This window comes from Portunus trituberculatus, chromosome 48 (assembly GCF_017591435.1).
Source record: "Portunus trituberculatus isolate SZX2019 chromosome 48, ASM1759143v1, whole genome shotgun sequence".
NCBI classification, from domain to species: Eukaryota; Metazoa; Arthropoda; class Malacostraca; order Decapoda; family Portunidae; genus Portunus; species Portunus trituberculatus.
The window spans coordinates 4455925-4477891 of NC_059302.1; the positions used below are offsets into that span (position 1 = coordinate 4455925).

General features: G+C 37.7%; 2 protein-coding genes across 5 annotated transcripts in view; one reads left to right on the forward strand and one right to left on the reverse strand.

Moving 5' to 3' along the window:
• Nucleotides 1-21002, reverse strand: part of LOC123498730 (flocculation protein FLO11-like) — a 23009-nt gene extending 2007 nt beyond the window's left edge. Inside the window, exons 1-5 of one of the 2 annotated variants that reach the window (XM_045246133.1) lie at nt 20852-21002; nt 20554-20662; nt 18445-18494; nt 1313-1800; nt 29-431 (exon numbers count right to left, since the gene is read on the reverse strand). In XM_045246133.1, the coding sequence (XP_045102068.1) occupies nt 29-431; nt 1313-1800; nt 18445-18494; nt 20554-20576 (964 nt within the window). In that variant the 5' untranslated portion in view covers nt 20577-20662; nt 20852-21002. Of the gene's footprint in view, nt 1-28; nt 432-1312; nt 1801-18270; nt 18310-18444; nt 18495-20553; nt 20663-20851 lie in introns of those variants that run through there. The other variant, XM_045246135.1, reaches the window with a different exon arrangement.
• Nucleotides 21003-21337: 335 nt separating this feature from the next.
• The window catches only part of LOC123498477 (ankyrin repeat domain-containing protein 50-like), a 31093-nt gene continuing 30463 nt past the window's right edge, over nt 21338-21967 (forward strand). For all 3 annotated transcript variants that reach the window (XM_045245585.1, XM_045245586.1, XM_045245588.1), the window contains exon 1: nt 21338-21495. The gene's annotated coding sequence lies outside the window, so the exon portion shown is untranslated. The remainder of the gene's footprint in view (nt 21496-21967) is intronic.

Genomic DNA, 21967 nt, shown 5'->3' on the forward strand with positions numbered 1-21967 from the left:
ACAATATAAGATACATAAAATATCATACCTTCTTTAAACATTACAGTTTTCCTTATTCTTTTCGCAGTTTTGCCAGCTGAGGTGGAGGGTAAAGGCTGCATTGTCACAGCACAATCTGCTACAGCAGGTGGTGGCGTTGGATCAGGTGTATGTTCCGCTGCTTCTTCCTCCTCACACATAACGATACTTGGTTTCTCATGAGCTAAGGAGGAAGGTTCAGTAAGGAGTCCAGTTCTTCCATTCAATGCGGAGCAGCCACCTTCAGCACTTTGTTCAGGAAGAGGTTTGGGACTTGAGAGTGGATGAGAGTCTTGTCTTTCCTCCACTACTGTTCCTCTCTCTACCACCTTGTGTTCCTCAGGTTCAAACACATTGGGTGGGGCTTGGCTGGGCTCTTCCTTGGAAATTTCAAGTGCAACCTCTAATTCTCTCTAAGAAAAATGATAAAAGTAATAAAATATAATAAGGTACTTATAGTAAATAGAATAAAAAATCTCCCTATCTATATATTATGCTAGCAAACTTAAATGGCGTGGCTCAGAAAAACAACACCCACTCACATATCATTCACACTCTTAGTCCTATAAGACAAATTAATAACAATATAATAAACAAACAGCATTATAATTTGTGAAATAAAGAATTCTACTGAGTTCATATTCAGCCAATATATTAAATATCTATACATAACATATGTAGTGACTGGAAGTAAAAACAACACAAAAATTTAATTAAAAGTAAATGCAATTAGGTAACATTCTATGGAAGAAGACATTGTTATATCTAACTGCTTTCACTTACAAAGTCTTGACATGTGGAACAACATATCACTGTCGGCATATGAAACTGAAAAGCAAATCTATCCATCTATATATCAGGCCAGCAATCACCATACAGAGTGGCCCACACAAAGTACCATACACTTGTATACATATCACTCACACTTTTAGACCTATCAGCCCCATGTAGAAAGGGATTATCTTATGGAACACAACATTAAATCCAAAGAAAAGTAAATAAACATATAAATAAACTGAAACCATATCAAAACTAATATGTACTTCTCTAAACATTTTTTTTATTAAAGATTCATTTTCCTTACAAACCATTTTTTAAGGTCATAACAAAAGTTCATCAAACACATTATCATAATTCAAGATAAAATAATCGATTATTAAAAATTCTAAACCTTAAAAAAATATCCTGTCTCATCTATAACATGGCAATTATTCAGAGTATCACATGTGAAAACCTCATAAACAAAAAAGCGCAATCTAGTTCCAATACAATAGATAGTAACATGATGCAGTACCTGAAATATTTTCTCCTCCAGACTTAATCTTGGTTTAGGGTTCCTTCTGCTGGGAGACACTAAAGGCAAAGCAGGGATGGGTGCATTTGTGGTTGGCAAGTTGTGGCATGTCTGGTTACCTGATGAGTCATATGTAGAGTCACTGCTTCCCTCACCTTTGCTTGAGTCTTCTGAGCAATTATCTTCTCTTCTCCCTGACCTGTGCTCTCTGTCTCTGTATTCCCTTCTCTTCCTCTCATCCTTGTCCATGTCATCCCTTTTCCTGTACCTGTCCCTGTTTTCTCGGTGCTTGTCTCTGTCTTGTCTGTGCCTATCTTTGTCCTCCCTGCTTCTGTCTTTGTGTTTGTGTTTCTTATGATCTCTGTGTCTGTCCTTGCTGTGCTTTCTCTCTTTGTGACCTTTCTGCTCTTCCCTATCCACCATTTCTTTATCCTTAACCTTCTCTGTTTTGCTTGTGGGCGAGGGCTTGAAGTCAGCAAAATCATTGTCTGAAAGAAATGTAGGTATGTAACATTCTGTAAATTATTCAGAGTACAAAATAAATTGTGATTAAGATCTTCTCTCCCTTCAGGATAAAAATAAGAATGCAATATAACTGGTAAATTTACACAATTACACCAACAACTCACTTCTGGGTGAAGCTATTTTATTCTAGTCAATATTGACCTATTTCTGCACTTCATTCCATCACAAATCTGTACCTTTTTTATTTCTTCCTCCCCATCCCTTACAAATCACTGCCACTGCTGGCAATTTCACTCTATTTTAACATATCTATTTAATAAAAACTACCCTAACCCTAACTTTAACCTAAGCTGACTTAGCTAACGTAACCTAACCAAGTTGAGGCAACATGCACCAATGATAAGTCTTTCTCAGAAAAAATTAACTTTATCTAACCCAACTAAACTGATCTAACCAAAGCAAACTAGCCTAATCTGACTAGCAATGATAAGAAATTAATATGAAGTCATTACCTTATTTCTTTTCATAAAAATCTGGTGATACAATGGATATAATTGAGGTGACATCCTACCTGTTCACACATCCTACATAGACTGATTCAAATAGTTGGCTCTCTCTATATACTGCTCTGATTAGCTAGATTTATTATGCATTATTTCTATTGGTCAATGGCTGCATAAAAAAAATAAACAAATAAATAATTTTTTTTTTTTTAAATCATTGATTTCACACATGTGCAAATAATGTGATAATATGCAGACACGAATGAACACACATAATGGTATCCCTCAGTGCCCGTCAGTCCATCACACAGGTGGGTGTCACTTGTTCTCCTTAAAAAATGGTAAATAAAAAAATTCTTGTCAATGTTATAAACAATTTGCAATGGGTATGTACATATGGCTTCAAATTACTCAGAATATAAAGCTCTATAAGATGAGAGGGATAACAAAAGCCATGTTGCTGTTGGTGTAAAAAATATGTCATATATATATCAGTTATATTTAAGTACTTTTTTTTATTGCTTTTTGATCAGGGTTTGAAAAAAAAAAACAAAACAAAAAAGGACAGGTTTAAGAAGAAATAGGATACTGGATTTTTTTTTTCCTATTTTTGTTTATTTTTTAGCTTTTTAATTTACATGTAGGAAGGATGTTGATAAGGACAACAAAAATACAATAAATAAAAGGCTCACTGAGATGTCAGCCTCAAACAAATACAAAAGCGTCAAAGCCAAAGGACAAGTGTCTTGAAATCTCCTTCCAGTTCCAGAAAGAGCTTAAGTGATATAAAGGTAGAAATACAGAAGCAAGGAATTCCAGGAATAAATGATTGGGAATACTAGTTAACTCATAACAATAAAAAATGGTAGTTATAAAAAAATACAAGCAGAGAGTCTAAAAGAAAACAAAAGGAAGTGATGTGGATATTAAACTATGGAATTACAGTTAAATGAATAGATGTTTCTTGACTATAAAGATTAGGCTTATATTCATGAATAAAGTGATTCAGCAATTCTCAATTCAGATAATGTCTTGGCTTTATACAATATTTTGAAATCCTGTTCCCTAAAAGCATGATCTAACTCTCTTGAGTGGTTTCTTATGCCTGTCCTGAAGGAGGTACCCTTGTGTTCACACACACATAATTTTAAGTTTTGGCTCGTTGAGCCGATGTACCCTGTTTTACAAGTGGGACAAAAAAATTTGTATACTGTTTAAGCTCAAGGGATCAGGTAGCCTATCCTTATGTCTAAACAAAGATCCAATAGTATTTGTATTAAGAAAAATAAATCTAAAGGATAAATCTGGAGCATGTTTACCTAACAGAGTTGTTAATACTTTCCTAACCTGAGAGTTGATATGACCTTGGAAAGGTAGTTTAAGATACGTGACAAGCTTTTCTCCAGTTCTCTTATCTTTATTGCAAAATTTAACAATGTTTATAAATACAGTCAACTCTTGACTAACACAAGTTTCAATGATGCAATTTTGATTTAATGCAACTTGATATTTAAGGAGATATGATCAAGTACACTTAACCCTCGGCTATCGCGCCCAATTGGGGCCGAAATAGCCGCGCCATACCTGAAAACGCAATAGCCGAATTGATCTTGGCGTGAAGGCGGTTTTGGCCAATGAGCGCTCAGATATCCCATGACGCCATGGCTGGGCGCGCGATAGCAGGCATCTGAGGTCGCAATAATGAAATTTTAGCAGCTTTTCATGGGTGTGCAATAGCAATAAAACGCGATAGCCGAAGTCGCGGTAGCCAAGGGTTGACTGTAATGCAATTTATCTGATTTATCCAATTTAACACAAGTTAACTCGACGATGACATCACACGCACCCACACTGCTTTTGGCGGGAACCACAACGGGCCAGGATCCAAGAAACTCAACGAGTGGTGCAACTTCTGGCCACGAAATGGCATCCACGAACACATAGAAAACATTGTTGCCATGGTAATGAGTACTAGTAGGTTGCCAGTAAAACCACCTCCTTGCATACTGCCTCAAATATACATTTATGTTCACAAAATAATGTTTCTATTAGCAGTTTACAAGCCTTACCACCAAGAAAGTATTGTTCTATGATGCACAAAATGAAATCTTGCATGAAACATGGAAAAAGAAGCAGAAGAGGAGCCATTTGTAATCAGCAGCAGCCGCTTCTTCTTGTGATCCTTTTTACCTTGTCTATTGTTTTCACCAATATATTTTTGTTTCTGCCCCTTTAATGCCTTCTATAATGGATAATGCCTTAAAAAATAATCTTAACACAAAAAATATTAATTTGTGACGGAAATGACACATACCATCAATCATTTCACATTTCTCTCCAGAAAAACATAAGCCACATACCACATTCCAAGTTTGAATGAAACGGCAAATTGACCATGTTTTCTGCTTGTGTAATGTACTGCCAGATTGCTTTCAACAGTATATGCTTAAACACACTAAAAACATTTTTCCTGAATCAGACCAGCTGAAATGAGGGTGCGTCTTTTATGTTCATGCATACTATATGTCATCAGATAAGGTGTGTGTGTGTGTGTGTATTTACTTAGTTGTATTTACCTAGTTGTAGTTTTACAGGGCCTGGGCTTTACGCTCGTGTGGCCCCGTCTCCATATCTACACTTATCCAATTTTTCTTTAAAACTATGTACACTCTTTGCTGACACCACTTCCTCACTCAAACTGTTCCAAGTCTCAACACATCTTTGTGGGAAACTAAATTTTTTAACATCTCTCAGACATCTTCCCTTCCTCAGTTTCTTACTATGCGATCTTGTGCTTCTAAAGTCATATACTTCTCTCAGAATCAGTTTCTCATTATCCACTTCATCCATTCCGTTAATCAATTTATAAACTTGTATCAGATCCCCTCTCTCTCTTCTCTGCTCCAAGGTTGGTAGATCCATAGCCTTTAGTCTCTCCTCATATGTCATCCCTTTAAATTCTGGAACCATTCTTGTAGCCATTTTTTGTAGTCTCTCTAATTTTCTTATGTGTTTCTTTTATGGGGAGTCCACACAACTCCTGCATATTCCAATCTAGGTCTTATTTTAGTACTTATCAATTTCTTCATCATTTCTTTGTCCATATAGTGAAATGCTAATCCAATATTCCTTAGCAAATTATACGTCTCTGAAAATTCTATCAATATGGCTTACCGGTTGATTATTTTCTTCCATTGTCACTCCCAAGTCCTTTTCCTTTTTTACTTTTTCTAGTTCTACTCCATCTCCCATCTTATAGATTCCCACTGGTCGTCTTTCACTTTTTCCCATTTCCATGACATGGCTTTTGTCCACATTGAATTCCATCTCCCATTTTTTGCTCCATTTCCAGATCTTGTTTAAGTCTTCCTGTAGTATTTCACAATCCTCTTTTGTTTAATGACTCTGCACAGTTTCGCATCGTCCGCAAACAGATTTATGTAGCTGTTCACTCCCTCTGGCATGTCATTTATATATACGAGAAAAAGTATTGGTGCCAATACTGACCCCTGTGGCACTCCGCTGTCTACTGTTCTCCACTTGGACTTCATATCTTTAACTATCGTCCTTATTTCTCTCCCCCTTAAGTAATTCTTCATCCATCTCAATGTGCTTCCTTTTAAGCCACCCTTCTCCTCTAACTTCCATAGTAATCTTTCATGTGGCACTTTATCAAAAGCCTTTTTTAGATCTAAATAAATACAGTCAATCCATCCTCTCTCTCTTGTACTTTATCAACTATTCTAGAGTAGAAACTCAATAAATTTGTTACACATGACCGACCTTTTCTAAAACCAAATTGGCTATTTGATAATATTTTGTTGTCTTCAAGAAACTCAATCCATTGCTTCTTTATTACTTTTTCACACATCTTGCATATTACACTAGTTAGTGATACCGGTCTGTAATTTAAAGGTTCTTCCTTCCTTCCGCTCTTATATATGGGAACCACCTCAGCTCTTTTCCACTCCACTGGCACTGTTCCATTTTCTATTGAGCATTTTATGATGTTGTATATTGGACTTGCTAGTTCTTCCCTACATTCTTTCAGTATTCTGCCTGAGACTTCATCCGGTCCCATTGCCTTTTCCTCATCCAATTCCGTCATCAACTTTTTATTTCAAGCTTGGTTACTTTAATCTCTTTCATATAGACAGTCTCTCTATTACCCTGTGGTCTTTCAAATTTGGATTCCTTAGTAAAGACCTCATGAAATTTACTATTTAACAGTTCTGCCATACTTTTGGGTCTTCCACCATTCCGTTCTCTCCTTTTAACCTTTCTATTGTTTCTTTTTGTCTTATTTTTCCATTTATGAATCTGTAGAACAATTTTGGTTGTTCCTTACATTTTTCGACAATGTCCTTTTCATAGTTCTTTTCTTCTTCCTTTCTCACCTTAGCATATTCATTTCTTGCTGTTTTGAAGTTTTCCTTATTTTCTGGATTTCTGTTTCTTCTCCACCTTTTCCATGCTCCATCTCGTTTCTCCTTTGCCCTAGCACATCTTGCATTAAACCAATCTTTCTTTCCTTCTTCTTTAGGTCTATATTTCGGGACATATTCCTGACCCCAGTTTTGTATATTTCCAAAAATAAGTTATATTTCTCTTGAACCGTTAATGAGTTTTCCATCTCCTCCCAGTTTACGTTTTTAAAATAGTTCTTGAGATTCTCAATATCAGCCTTTCTGTAATTCAATCTCTATCTTCCTTTCCTTCTTCTATATCCATTTCTAATATTACATGGTCACTCTTTCCCAATGGGCACTTGTATCTTATATCATCGTTAATTGGTATATCCCTTGTAAAAACTAGGTCTAATCTTGCCGGCTCATCGTTTCCTCTGAATCTTGTGTTTTCCTTTACTCTTTGGACCATAAAATTATCTATCATTAGGTTCAGGAATCTATCTGCCTAGGCTTCTTCCCCCATACCACTTTCATAATTTTCCCAGTCCACCTCCTTACAGTTGAAATCTCCTACCAATATCACTTTTCTCCTTTCTTTAATGATTCTTGTAAGACTCGTTATTGTGTCATTTATCATGTCTGTGTGTGTGTGTGTGTGTGTGTGTGTGTTCACTGTTTGATCTGCTGCAGTCTCTGACGAGACAGCCAGACGTTACCCTACGGAACGAGCTCAGAGCTCATTATTTCCGATCTTGGGATAGGTCTGAGACCAGGCACACACCACACACCGGGACAACAAGGTCACAACTCCTCGATTTACATCCCGTACCTACTCACTGCTAGGTGAACAGGGGCTACACGTGAAAGGAGACACACCCAAATATCTCCACCCGGCCGGGGAATCGAACCCCAGTCATCTGGCTTGTGAAGCCAGCGCTCTAACCACTGAACTACCGGGTGTGTGTGTGTGTGTGTGTGTAATTCACTGTTTGATCTGCTGCAGTCTCTGACGAGACAGCCAGACGTTACCCTACAGAACGAGCTCAGAGCCTATCCGATCTTCGGATAGGCCTGAGACCAGGCACACACCACACACCGGGACAACAAGGTCACAACTCCTCGATTTACATCCCGTACCTACTCACTGCTAGGTGAACAGGGGCTACATGTGAAAGGAGACACACCCAAATATCTCCACCCGGCCGGGGAATCGAACCCCGGTCCTCTGGCATGTGAAGCCAGCTCTCTAACCACTGAGCTACCGGGCCGTGTGTGTGTGTGTGTGTGTGTGTGTGTGTGTGTGTGTGTGTGTGTGTGTGTGTGTGTGTGTGTGTGTGTGTGTGTGTGTGTGTGTGTGTGTGTGTCTATCAACTTCTACCTTTCCTTCTTGCTGGAAGTTTACCATCATTCAGCCTGTTCCTAAAAAAGTGCCTGTTCTAATCCCTCAAATCACAGCCCTATAGCTTTAAACTCTTGCTTGTCTAAAGTTTTTTAATCTATCATCAATAGGAAGATTCTCAAACATGTGTCACTTCACAATCTTCTATCTGATTGCCAATAAGGCTTCCATCAAGGTTGCTCTACTGGTGATCTTCTGGCATTCCTTACTGAGTCTTGGTCATCCTCTTTTAGAGATTTCAGTGAAAATTTTGCTGTTGCATCAGACATATCAAAAGCTTTTAATAGAGTCTGGCACAAAGCTTTGATTTCAAAACTGCTCTCCTACGGTTTATATCTTTCTCTGCAACTTTATCTCAAGTTTCCTTTCTGACCATTCTGTTGCACCCATGGTAGATGGCCATTGTTCTTCTACTAAATCTATTAACAGTGGTGTTCCTCAGGGTTCTGCCTTGTCACCCACTCTCTTTCTATTATTCATTAATGATCTTCTTAACCAAACTCCATGCCATATCCACTCTTACGCTGATGATAGCACCCTATATCTTTCCACATCTTTTCAGAGATGACCAACCCTTCAGGAAGTCAACAGATCATGCAGGGACGCTACAGAATGTCTGACTTCTGATCTTTCTAAGATTTCTGATTGGGGCAGAGAAAACTCAGTAGTGTTCAATGCTTCAAAAACTTAATTCTTCCATCTATCAACTTGACACAAACTTCCAGACAACCATCCCCTCTTTTACAATGACAATCAACTGTCTCCATCTTCTACACTGAATATCCTCAGTCTGCCCCTTGCTCATAATCTTAACTAGAAACTTCACATCTCATCTCTTGCTAAAACAGCTTCTATGAAGTTAGGTGTACAACGGCCTTATCCATTCTTATATGGAGTACTCTTCATATATTTGGGAGAGTTCCAATCACACAGTTTTATTAGATAGGGTGGAATCAAAAGTTTTCCGTCTCACCAATTCCCCTCCTCTGCCTGACTGTCTTCAGCATCTTTTTCACCGCCGACATGTTGCATCTCTTTCTATCTTTTATTGTTATTTTCATGCTAACTGCATGCCTCCTCCTCACTTTAAGTTGTATTCTGATGCGTCCCTGACAGGTTGGAGTGCGTCTGTTGGACATTCTCAGACAGGGGGCCACTGGGCTCATAAAGAATAAGATCACATTAATTGTCTAGAGTTGCAGGCTGTCCTCTTTGGCCTACAATCCCTTTGCAAGGATTGTAGAGACATGCATATTCGTCTTCGCTCTGACAACTCCGCTGCCATCGATTGCATGAACTGTTGCGGAGCACAAAACTTAATCTTAATACCTTAACAAGTGAGATTTTCTTAGGGGCTGAGTCATGGGTATTATTTTATTGGCAGAATATGTTGAGGGACTCTGTAATGTAGAGGCTGATAGAGAATCTAGAGTCAATAATGTGGATACCGAATGGATGTTGCAGCCCCATCTCTTCAGGAAACTTTGTCGTCTCTATTACACCAGAAACTGACTCATTTGCTCCTAGGATCAATGCTCAAGTGGCTACTTATGTATCTTGGAAGCCAGACCCTGCTGCAGCATATATTAATGCCTTCACCCTGGACTGGTCCAACAAGAGTTTATATGCTTTCCCCACCCTTGGGTGTGATTTCCGGGGTCCTGAAGAAACTACTGGAATCCCAGGCCACCCTACTTGCTGTTCTACCACTGTGGTCGACTTAGGCATGGTTTCCAATGACTCTCCGCCTACTGGCTCGACCTCCCTTCTCCTTCCTCGACACTACTTGACTCAGCCACAAGACCCCTCTTGCACACACCCACAGGCTCACAACCTGATACTGGTTGCAATGCTATTATCAGGAGAGCCTTTGAAAACTGATGACTTTTGCCAGTTGCCCAATTTCTCCTTGCATCATGGAGAAAGAGAACTTTATTACAATATTGGTCATATATCGGCAGATGGGTATCTATTTGCTTCAACAGGGAAACTGATTAGTTTCAGTCATTTGTAGCCTTCCTCTTGCAAGAGTTTAGGAATGGGAAGGGACATAGTTATAGTTCTATGAACACCATGCATTCTGCAATTTCAGCAATGGCTCAAATTGATGACAGGCCTGAGGGACAGCATCCACTAGTTACTCAGTTCCTGAAGTCAGTCTTCCAGGAGAGGCCTTTCCTTTCCCGCTGTCATACCATCTGGGATCCTGATGTTTTACTCACTTGTATAAAATCTATGGGACCTAATTCTAATTTCAGATTCCAAAGTTTCCTTCAGGATAGGCAACCCACCCAAAACTTCTCGGCTGGGTTCTCATATGCCTGAACTGTTTTGTGCCTTATCCTATTCATAAACTGTTATGTGTTCACACTACTATTAGAGACTACACAGAAAAACCAACACCATTAAGGGACCAGCTACTTCTTTTTTTCTTGACCACAAGGCCCCCATTCTGCATCGTTTCTCAGGATACATTGAGATGATGAACTCAGGATATGATGGTAGCTGCTGGCATTAACCTTTCCATTTTTTCCCCACACTCCACCAGGTCAGCCTCGTCCAGTAAGGTGGCTTTGAAGTTGCCTCTTTCTACTATTTTGTCCACTGTTGGCTTGGCCAGAGAGTTGACTTTTACAAAGTTTTATAAAAGACCTTTGGATGACCATGGACAGTTTGCTACAGCAGTCTTGTCTAACGATGATGAGGCTTAGAGGTTCTGGATCTGCATTGTGAGCTTTTGGCATCAATTTTGTTATCTACTCCTGTCTGCTTTGTTGCATTTACAGTTGTCACCTACTTTTTTAATTCTGTTACCACTACACATGAAATGTAATTACCTAAGTCTGGTGCTGGGTGTAATACAGGGGATCCTCGCAATTCGACAGGGTTAGGGCAGTCTTTCATCAGTCGAATCAGTGTTAATTCGAATTGTGAAGCAATTTTTCCCATAGAATACTTAAGAATTAGGGGGGAAAGGGACCAACCTCAAACCTAGACCCCCCAAAAACATCACCATAACCTTTAAAAAAAACTAACCTAAACTAAATCAGTACTTCATTTATATCTAACTTTTTTTTATTAAACACATTAGGGTGCTGTACAGTACATTTTTGGAAATAAAAACACTTGCATGATGCAACGGTCTTGTGGTGCTTCTCCCTGTTCTTCCAAATTATTGATACTGTTGATCTAGGGACACCGATTTGCAGTGCAATGACACTGTGAATTATACCTGCCTCACACTTCCTTATAAGCTCAAGCTTATCTTTGAGTGCTTCTTAGGGCTGGGGAAAGCCGGCTGGGGCGAGAGTGACATAGATTAAGCGACGCAGAGGCCGCAAGGCTGCCACTCTAAATTTTCATTTCTCCATACCACTCGTGCGCATTTCCTCCTACTTTCACCTACCACTCCTGCGCATTTCCTCCTACTTTCACCTACCACTCGTGCACATTTTTCTCTATTTTCACCCATGCCAATCCCAAAATTCCTTTTTGTACATGCATATATTATTGTGTGAAAATAAAAGTATTTACAGTTTTTGCAGATTTATTTTTTTACTACAAAAGAAATAAAAAAAACCTTTCTGTTATCAAAAAATGAACTTTTCTTCGGTATATTATCATGTCGGACTGGACAATGTATGCAGGAATAAGCGATCGACTCTCGTCCTAATGGAGCGCCTCGCCACATTGAACCATACTCCCACATGTTGCTTCAGATATATATATATATATATATATATATATATATATATATATATATATATATATATATATATATATATATATATATATATATATATATATATATATATATATATATATATATATATATATATATATATATATATATATATATATATATAATCCATATTTCATAAACTGTCGAGGTTATCCTCAGCATGAGCGTATATGAATACTAAGATATGATATCCATTATAGCAGGCAATAGAGGAGTGGAAACATAAATGTCATGGTGAAAGACAACATGCAAGCTAAAAGGGTCACAAGAAGAAGAAGCAGCTGAGTCACCGCGAGTCTCCGCCTTGTCTGTATGCAATCTCATCTCTGCTTTATTTATTGGTATTCCATGTAAGATTTCACTTTATGCATTACAAAACAATCCTTTCTTGGGGGCAAGGTTTGTAAAAAGCTAATAGAAATGTTTTTTTTTTTTTTATACCATGTGGGCTTTTCACGGGAATTTATGGGCTAAAGGGGATACTGTTTAGGGTATCTCCTACCTCAAAGCCCACCCGCTAGGAAACCATTGCCCTGAGTGAGGAAGTCCAACCTACACTCGGACCGTGGACAGGATACTGCCCACGGCATGTAAAATGCGACTCATTATACAAAAAAATCATGATACGAAAGCCACTCCAGAACTAATTAATTTCGTATCTAAAGGTACCACTGTATATATATATATATATATATATATATATATATATATATATATATATATATATATATACTATATACAAACATGCACTCAATCCTATGCTATTGCACCTTCCGCTATTGTGTTTTACTGTTATTGCACATAATTAAAAAAAACTGCATATATTTCTATATCGGGCATGAAATTACCACTATCACGTGCCCATCGTTCAAAACCTTCCAGGTTTTGATGTCATGTGATAGTTGAGTTTTTCTGTATTGATAAATAGTTCTTAACATTTTCCCAATCTACCCATCCACCTTAGCTCCTAATCATCCACCCCGAGGTTCTGTATTTGATGGCATATAGGTTGCACCTTTTTCCAGCATTTTTTACTAGCCTAACTGCATGCATCATAATCTTATTGCTGGTATTATTATCATTACCAGTATCATCACTTTAAAAACAAATTATCTTAAAAATTAAAGAAATCTAACCTGTGAGGCTGTGAAGCATGTTTATAAATATCAGCTGATCGCCACTCCGATTCAATGCCATCGTGCAGTGAAACGTAACACCAAGTTCATAATCATAATAAAACACATCAACACCATCACTGTTATGGCCAGTGTTGCCAGGTGCAGGGTAATTACCTTGTTTTATGGTAATTTAAGCACAATCATGGCAACATTATTTCATTTCAGGGTAATATTATTACATCATCATACATATTATATACATACATATAAATGATCTTTAAAAATTATAATCTTTACAAACAGGGTAATTTCAAAACAAACACGGTAATGTTAAGGATGAATATTTTAGAGTAAAATTAGCAACCAAGCAGCACTGATTATGGCAGCAGGTGGAAAAAAAATTGAGCAACACAATCTCCTGCAAACTGCAAGTGATAGATTATGCCATGGAACATGGCAATAGATTAGCAGCAAGGGCTTCTTTAACACCACCTACGGATAAACTGGTGTCTGGTGACAGCAAGGGGCATTTTATTCATGTTTTTATTATGACTATTATCATGATTGGCCTTATAATGTTATTATTATGATTTTTGATTGGGTAAGTTTTTTTTATAATGTATTATATCTTTACTTTTTACACTACTATATGGTATAAAAACTGGGCAAAAAGTGACAAAAAAAATGACAGCTTGATAGTCCTAGTGTCAATTTCAATTACCACCATAGATTCTTCACTTTGGCTATCGCAATTTCGGGTCTCACACAGTGACAGATGCACCAATTAGGCACAATAGCAGAGGGTTGAGTGTGTGTATTAGGGTGTATCAAAAAAAAAAAAAATTCCGATATTTTTTTGGCAACACCCGCCAAAACTTGCTAAATGGTGAGAAAATACACGTGTTAAAATTTGAAAGCTCTACGATAATGGGAATGCATCGCGCATTTAGGTCAAAGTTTGTGAAATTAGGGAAAAAACACATATTTTTGGAAAACTGCTATAAAGTTCATTATGTTATTTTAAACTTCGCAATACCTGCTAAAATAAAATTTTGAGTCCTCTTATACCAGTAAAAAAGTTTCAGTCAAATGAGACAAATGCAATGTATCACGCATTGCACATGAATAAGAGGTATTGTCCTCATAATACTCCCCTGATGAGCTTTCACCATGACTCCTGCTCCCTGAGTGATATATGCTTTTCAGAGGGTTGTGCTCTGGCATACAAATGTATAGCCTACACAGTGTGTGCGTTTGTATGTATGTTTAGGTGTGTGTGTTACACTCCCACTCCCAGGAAAGAACCAGTTTGTTGGTGGCCGCCTTAGTGAGTGGGTGTATTATTTGTGTTGCGTCCAGCTTGTCATTTCTTATTGGTAATGTCTACCGATAAACAATTAACACTAAGGTCAAAATTAGTGTGTCCTCTCCTGGGAAAGCCTGAGGACATAAAGTACAATGAACTTCCTACAAAAGAAAATGTTTTGAAGTATTATCTATATTTAAAAGGAGAGTCAAAAATTCAGAAGCCTACTGGCTTACATCCCCTTGTTGTTGATGCAGTCCTCCAAGTATGGCAGACCAGTTCCATACCAACTGTTTCTAAACCTCGTGTGATGGCTCTTCTGAAGAAACAACTCAAATCTTATCAAAATTTGAAGAAGATCATTAACCGAAAAGATTCTAAAGAATTCAAAAACAAATTTGCATCATTTAAAAATAATATTTCTTCATTATTTGATATCTCATATTGCAAATGCACAGATTTCTCAACTTGTAGATGTCCCAAAGAAAAAAAAGTACCCATCAAGGAACGGGACTTCTTATCTGATCAAAGATCTGTCAGGAAAATGTACATTGGATCAATTGATCAACAAACAACTGCATCAATGGAAGCGTCACAGCAGAGGAGGTTGAGAGACATAAGTCACCCAAAACCAACATCACAATCAGGTGACAATACTGTACTGGTATCATCTTCAAGCACATCTCCCAGTGAAGATTCCTCTGATGATTTTGAGAAAGATCTTCCCCCTTGGCATAGGGGCAAAAAGAGCAAGAAACATTCTCAGAGAAAATCTTTGCCAAATTTTGCAATCGCATGTGATAGGACTGGAGTATCTTCAAGAGCAGCAGCAATGATAGTTACAGCAGCTTTGCATGATATTGATGAAGAAACTGATGATATTATTGACAAAAACAAAGTATCAAGAGAAAGACAACGGGCACGAGAGCAAAGTTTATCTTCTAGTGAGTGTGGTAACGTCACAAGCATATACTTTGATGGCAGAAAAGATAAAACTGTTATGATGATAAAATCAGAAAGCAAAAGAGCAAGAACAGAAGTGACAGAGGAACACATCACAGTGCTATCAGAACCAGGTAGCAAATACATAGGCCATTTTTCAGTATCCAGTGGTTCAGCAAACAATATTGTAAATGGTCTTTATGATTTTTGCATTCAGAAGAAAATCGATGTCAACAAAATTGATTCAATAGGATGTGATGGCACAAATACAAACGTAGGTTGGAGAGCAGGAGTCATAAGAAAATTTGAAGAAAAGCTGGGAAAGCCATTGCAATGGATTGTTTGTCAACTTCACAGTAATGAATTACCATTAAGACATCTATTAATTCATTTGGATGGAAAGACTAGCGGTCCTCGTCAATTTACAGGACCAATCGGAACAGCACTTTATGAAACAGATTTTGAAAACCTCCCTGTTATTGACTTTGAGCCAATTTCGGCCGATGCTATTGATATCAACCAAGAATACATCTCAGACTTGTCGTCAGATCAGAAGTACCTGCTGCTAATGTATCAGGCTGTGTCTTCAGGTTCATGTGAACAATCACTGGCATCACAAAAACCTGGGAAAATGGCTCACTCGCTGGCTGACAACTGCATCTAGAGCACTGCGATTATATGTTTCAACAGAAAATCCATCAAACAATTTGACACTAGTAGTACAATTCATTATGCTGGTCTATACACCAATGTGGTTCAAAATTAAATGCCACAGTGACATTACATACGCACCTTTGCACACTTTTGAGACAATAAGTAGATGTCAAAAACTACCATTGCAAGTCAGAGATGTAGTTATTCCCGTTATTGAGCGGAATGCTTATGGTGCTCACCATGAAGCTGTCCTCGTTGCAATGATATCTGGGACAAATGATGCATACAAAGAACTTGCATGGAGAAGGATCCTTAGAAGCAGGGAAGAAAAAGCACCAACTGGACGCATCCGAACATTCAGAGTTCCTAAGCTGAACATCAATGCAAGCAGCTATATTGATCTTATCAACTGGAATGATACATGTCGTTCAGAGCCACCACTGACTGTATCTATATCATCAAATGAAATCAAAGAAATGATCACTACCAAGAACTTCAGCTTTGAATGTCCAAAATTGCCCTGTCACACTCAAAGTGTTGAGCGTCACATCAAGCTCGTGACAGAGGCTTCTTCATCTGTTTGCGGGCAGAGCAACAGAGAAGGGTTCATTCAGAACAAACTAAAATCAAGGGCAGCAATGCCACAATTCAACACGAAGTCTCAGTTTAAGTCAGTTTTGTAAATTCCATCAGTAATGGTTGCGTGGTTGGGATGGAGCATAGGGTGGGACTCGACACTGCCACCTCCTCATGGTGAGTCCTGGGATGCTTCACTGCAAATTACTAAAAAAAAAAATAAATTAAAAAAAAAAAAAAAAAAAAAAAATGCAGTAAAGTATGCAAAGAGCCAGTTCTCATTCAGAAATAAGAATTAATCTCATCAAATAACATGTTTTGCATGAAAACTAATGAAATTCATTTATGTGTGAGAAGGGAAATTACACAAATTCTGCTGAAATTAACAATATTGATGTGCAATGCGCGATGCATTGCACTTGTCTGATTTGACTGAAACTTTTTTACTGATATAAGAGGACTCAAAATTGTATTTTAGCAGGTATTGCGAAGTTCAAAATAACATAATGAACTTTATAGCAGTTTTCCAAAAATATGTGTTTTTTCCCTAATTTCACAAACTTTGACCTAAATGCGCGATGCATTCCCATTATCGTAGAGCTTTCAAATTTTAACACGTGTATTTTCTCACCATTTAGCAAGTTTTGGCGGGTGTTGCCAAAAAAATATCGGAATTTTTTTTTTTTTGATACACCCTAGTGTGTATGTATGTATATATGCAGTTTCGGCTCAAGAAGTAAACAACTGTGACCTTTAAATACAATAGATATTCAAAGACATTTAAATGGTACGACATACCTTATTTGCCAAGTGATTTTCCTTTAAGCTTGATGATGTATACTGGGATGCTTCTTGCCAGTTTTGCTACATGATTTGGAATAATATTATCCCAAATATCTTGTATTTATATTTCTAGCTTTGCTACCGTCAAAGCATCACAATATTGAATATGTTTTTTAATGATATGCCATATGTGCACTATGGAATTCAGGTCTGGTGAATTCCTAGGCCACTTTTTGAAGCAGTTTACACCACAGTCCTCCAACCATTTGGTAACAGACCAAGCTGTGTGGGTAGGAGCTCTGTCTTGCATAAACCAACCAGCATTACACTTTTCAAAACCTTCAGACCAATTATCACACAATAACTCGAAATAATGATTTATGGCCGATTTATACTCTCATTTATTTCAAGAAACACTGAAGTGCCAACTCCACCAAACACAAAGCAACTCCACACCATAACACTTGGAGCATGCTTTACCACTTTAGCTGTATAGCGTGGGTCATTAGGGTCAGACCACCTGGGGTGGGGTGCCTCACATGCTTGGATCTGCAGCCTGATGACACAACAAACGTTGACTCGTCACTCTACAAGACTTGGTCCCAGTCTTCTAGGGTCCAATCCTTATATTTCTTACAAAAAGCTATGTGATCATGCACGTTTTTCGCACTTAGCAAGGGAAGAACTTTGGCACAGCAACTACGATATTGTAAATCTTTGAGTAAATGATCAGAGATACATCTTACAGACACATCCTGAAGCATTGAAGGATTACTTTTCTTAAGTTTTCTAACTATGAGTGTTGGATTTTTATCCAACTGCCTCCTAATGAATGACCTTAGAAGCATGAGGTGATATCTTCCTTGGCCTACCAGAGCAAGGCTTGAGGGTAGGAATATATGGATATGGAAAATTTTGTTCAGCCAGATTCATTCAGCATTCCATACTTATATAACATACTCATGTAAATTTCTTGTGATCTCAAAGGTGCTCCCACACAGAGAATGACAATAACTCCCCAAGGAGGCTCACTCAGTACAATCCTGGCATGGCTCTCTCACCTCCTTTATTCATAGATGTAAGTCATATTTCTTTAGGCCCTGTGATAAAACAGAAAAGAATCTACATATCACATAAAATTTTGAATCTGCACAGCTTACATATAATTATTTGTTAGTAATACAGAAAGATAAAGATACTTGTAATATAATGAACAATCTAGTATGTAGTCTTACCATCAACAGTGAGATCTGCAATTTCAGCATAATTCACAGGTTTGCGTGATCTGCAATATGAAAAGTTGCATAAAAAATATGAAAAGATCTTGTCTTAAAATAAGTTAAATTCAGGCATCACATTCTATAGCAATACACCTTTCTTTAAATTCTCGAATTCCTAATCATTATGATGACACTTCTTCATCAATGCAAAGTGCTGGGTGCACTAGATGTGGAAACAAGTGACAAAGTGTGTCTCATCGGTATATAAATCAGATTAATGAGGGAAGAAGCACATGAATGATGTGCTCTAAATGAATGGTAGGATATATCAGACTAACAACAACACAGTTTCACACATTATTTGCAATTTTATGAATGGTGTTGAATTTAAAACTGGAAAATTACAAGACAATCAAGCATCTTGCTATGATTGGGCAGGCTGCATCTTGAATTGCGATGGAGGGATTCAATTACAAAGAGTGGGCACATCACAGGAAATGAAGATGTCGCCAACTTCATATGAGATAAGAATCAGAGGTATTTTGGATTTACTTATAAATCCCATTGTTACGTACACCGGTATCTTGGCGTACAGTAACATTAACTCTTTACTCTGCTAAGTATCTCCACTGCATAACATATAACATAAATAATAGGACAACAAAGGGCCACCAGGGCCCATCTAGGTTATCCTGTATCAGTCGCACAGCGACCTCGTCATCAGTACTTAAAGATACACTTACAAGTACACAATACATTATATACTAATTATAAATATTTGGCCCATTAACAGGGCTAAGTCCTGCAGCGAATTCCTCTACAATTTGTGGTCCCCATACATGGGGATCATGTCTTGTTTAACTGTAGTAAATTTCTTATAAAAACTATCATGCAGCGCTATACATAATTATAAATCTAATAAATTTAAGTGCTTATCTAATCTGTTTTAAACATTGTCAAACTAGTGCTATTTACAACCCTCTCTGGCAATGCATTCCAGAAGTCTACCACCCTATGACTAAAGAAATATTTTCTTATATCTAACCTGCAGCCTTGCTTTCTAATCTTCCTGCCATGATTTCTAGTCCTACTTCCTCCTCTAAGGTAAAGAAAGATCTCACATCTATGTAGTTTGTATCTGAGAACATTTTAAATAACTCTATCATATCCCCTTATACATCTCCTCTCAAATGAAAACATGTTTAATTCCTTTAATCTATCTCTATACTCCAGGCGCTTTAATGCTGGTATCATCCTAGTTGCTCTTCTCTGAACTGCTTCTAACATGTTGATATCCTGCCTATAATGGGGTGACCAGGCCTGTATGCAATACTCTAAATGGGGCCTAACATAGGAATTATATAAGCTACGCACCACTTCCTTACTTTTATAACTAACATTTCTATTTATAAAACCCAGGATCCTATTTGCCCTATTTCTTGCTTCTAAACATTGCTTTGAAAATTTCATAGTCCTGTCTATCACTACTCCTAAATCCTTTCCTTCCTCTACTGCCTCTAGCCAACATCCCTCCATCTCATAGTTAAAGTTTGTGTTGTCTTTACCTAAATGCATAACCTGACACTTTTAGAATTAAACTCCATCTGCCACCTGTCTGCCCATGCTATCAGCCTGTCCAGGTCTCGTTGTATTCTGTAATTGTCCTTTTCACCCTGTACTGCACATGCTATCTTAGTATCATCTGCAAACTTTGATACTTTGCTACTAATTCCTATATCTAAATCGTTAATGTACACCAAGAAAAGAAGAGGTCCTAGCACTGATCCTTGGGGTACCCCACTAACCACTTCCTTCCACTCAGACATTGCCCCATTTAATACTACTCTCTGTTTCCTATCAGAAAGCCATTCACTAATCCAATCAACTAACCTACCCCCTATCCCATGTAGTCTCAATTTGTACACTAGCCTCCTATGCGGTACCTTATCAAACGCCTTGCTAAAATCTAGATATATAACATCTATGCTATTTCACCATCATCCAAATAAGCTATGGAGTGATTCAGTACACCACAACCTCCCTAAAGAAAGACACCCACGAAATCTTGACAGCCCTTCCATGTTATGACTTTACTGAGTGAATGAACCTCAGTGAACAACTAACCTTCTTCCCGACACAACTTCCATCGTGAAAGTTTACACGGTTGTCAGCGACTCTGCACGACTTTACAAATGCATTTTCGCGGACAAAATACATTGAGTCAACTGAAAACCTGAAAATCAATAAATAAATGAATAGATAAAATAAATGAAAATGTAAACAGTACTATTTGTTTCGTTAATTATAAAAGTTTTTTTATGAATTTTAAATAATTAATCAAAAAGACTACGTAAATGCAGTAATTTATAATAAACTTTAGATTCTGATATGATTAAGTTCCTGATGATCATGATGAACTTACCTGGGTAAGCTTTCTTCAGGAGCCAAGTACAGCAGACAGATAGATGCAATAGTTCAGAAAAGTCCGCTAAACAAAACTGCAGCAACCCTCATCAGTAATGATCTATTCGGATGACGCAAACATAGAATAATATGATAAATGCGTAGTTCAGTAAAGGTTATTTCACGGGTCACCTTATCTATTATTTTACAAAGTTTAGATAGTGTGTCACATGAATCTCCAGAGAATATTACCACAGTCATAGAATATATAATCCTATATACGAAGTTCTTCAAACTAGATACATTCAAATCTTATTGATCCTGCTTTTGGAAATAAAGAGAACAGTTAAGCAGAAGGCGATGTCGGGTTCTCGCGGCTCTCAGTCCAACCAGAGAGAGAGAAAGAAATAAAATTATATATATATATATATATATATATATATATATATATATATATATATATATATATATATATATATATAAAGTGAGCGGTGAGACCGTAGCAAAAGTGACAGAAGTCACAGCACAGGAGAGACGAGGTGCCGAAATGCAATGCTCCCGAAATCAAGATGTTGTGCTTCACGCCAGACCGTTTAGCAAAGGGTTGCATTGATTACTCCGCTGTCCCCTTACAGAACCCCATCTTCTAGTGACACGAGTGAGGTAAGGTTTCACTTTATTCACAAAGTTATAATTGATGAGTCCCTGCACCATGGTTGTGTCTGGCCTTCAGTAGTATTCCCGCCTGACTTTCCTGTAACCTGGGGGCGTTACCTGGTTGATTAAATGTCAGCTGTTAAATCCCTCAGCTTCTAAAGATTGCCTCATGTAGAGGTGAAAGCGGACTGTGATGCAGCTTGATGATGGCTTGGTACATCAACTGTTATGTGTTAGTCAGTACATTCTTTCCTCAGTGTTCCCCCTGATCTTGAGAGTGACTTGAGCATAGCAAGGACATGCTGCAAATGTCAAATTACTCGTGGGGTGTATTGCAATATTCATGATTGGGAGTCGTTTCTAAGACCTTTAGGTCGAAAATAAAACAATAGGGTAGAGAATGATTGTCTTCTTTATTCCTTGGCCAATGTTTGAGAAAGTAACAATCTTATTTAGCCGCAGGTGTAACAGTTATGTA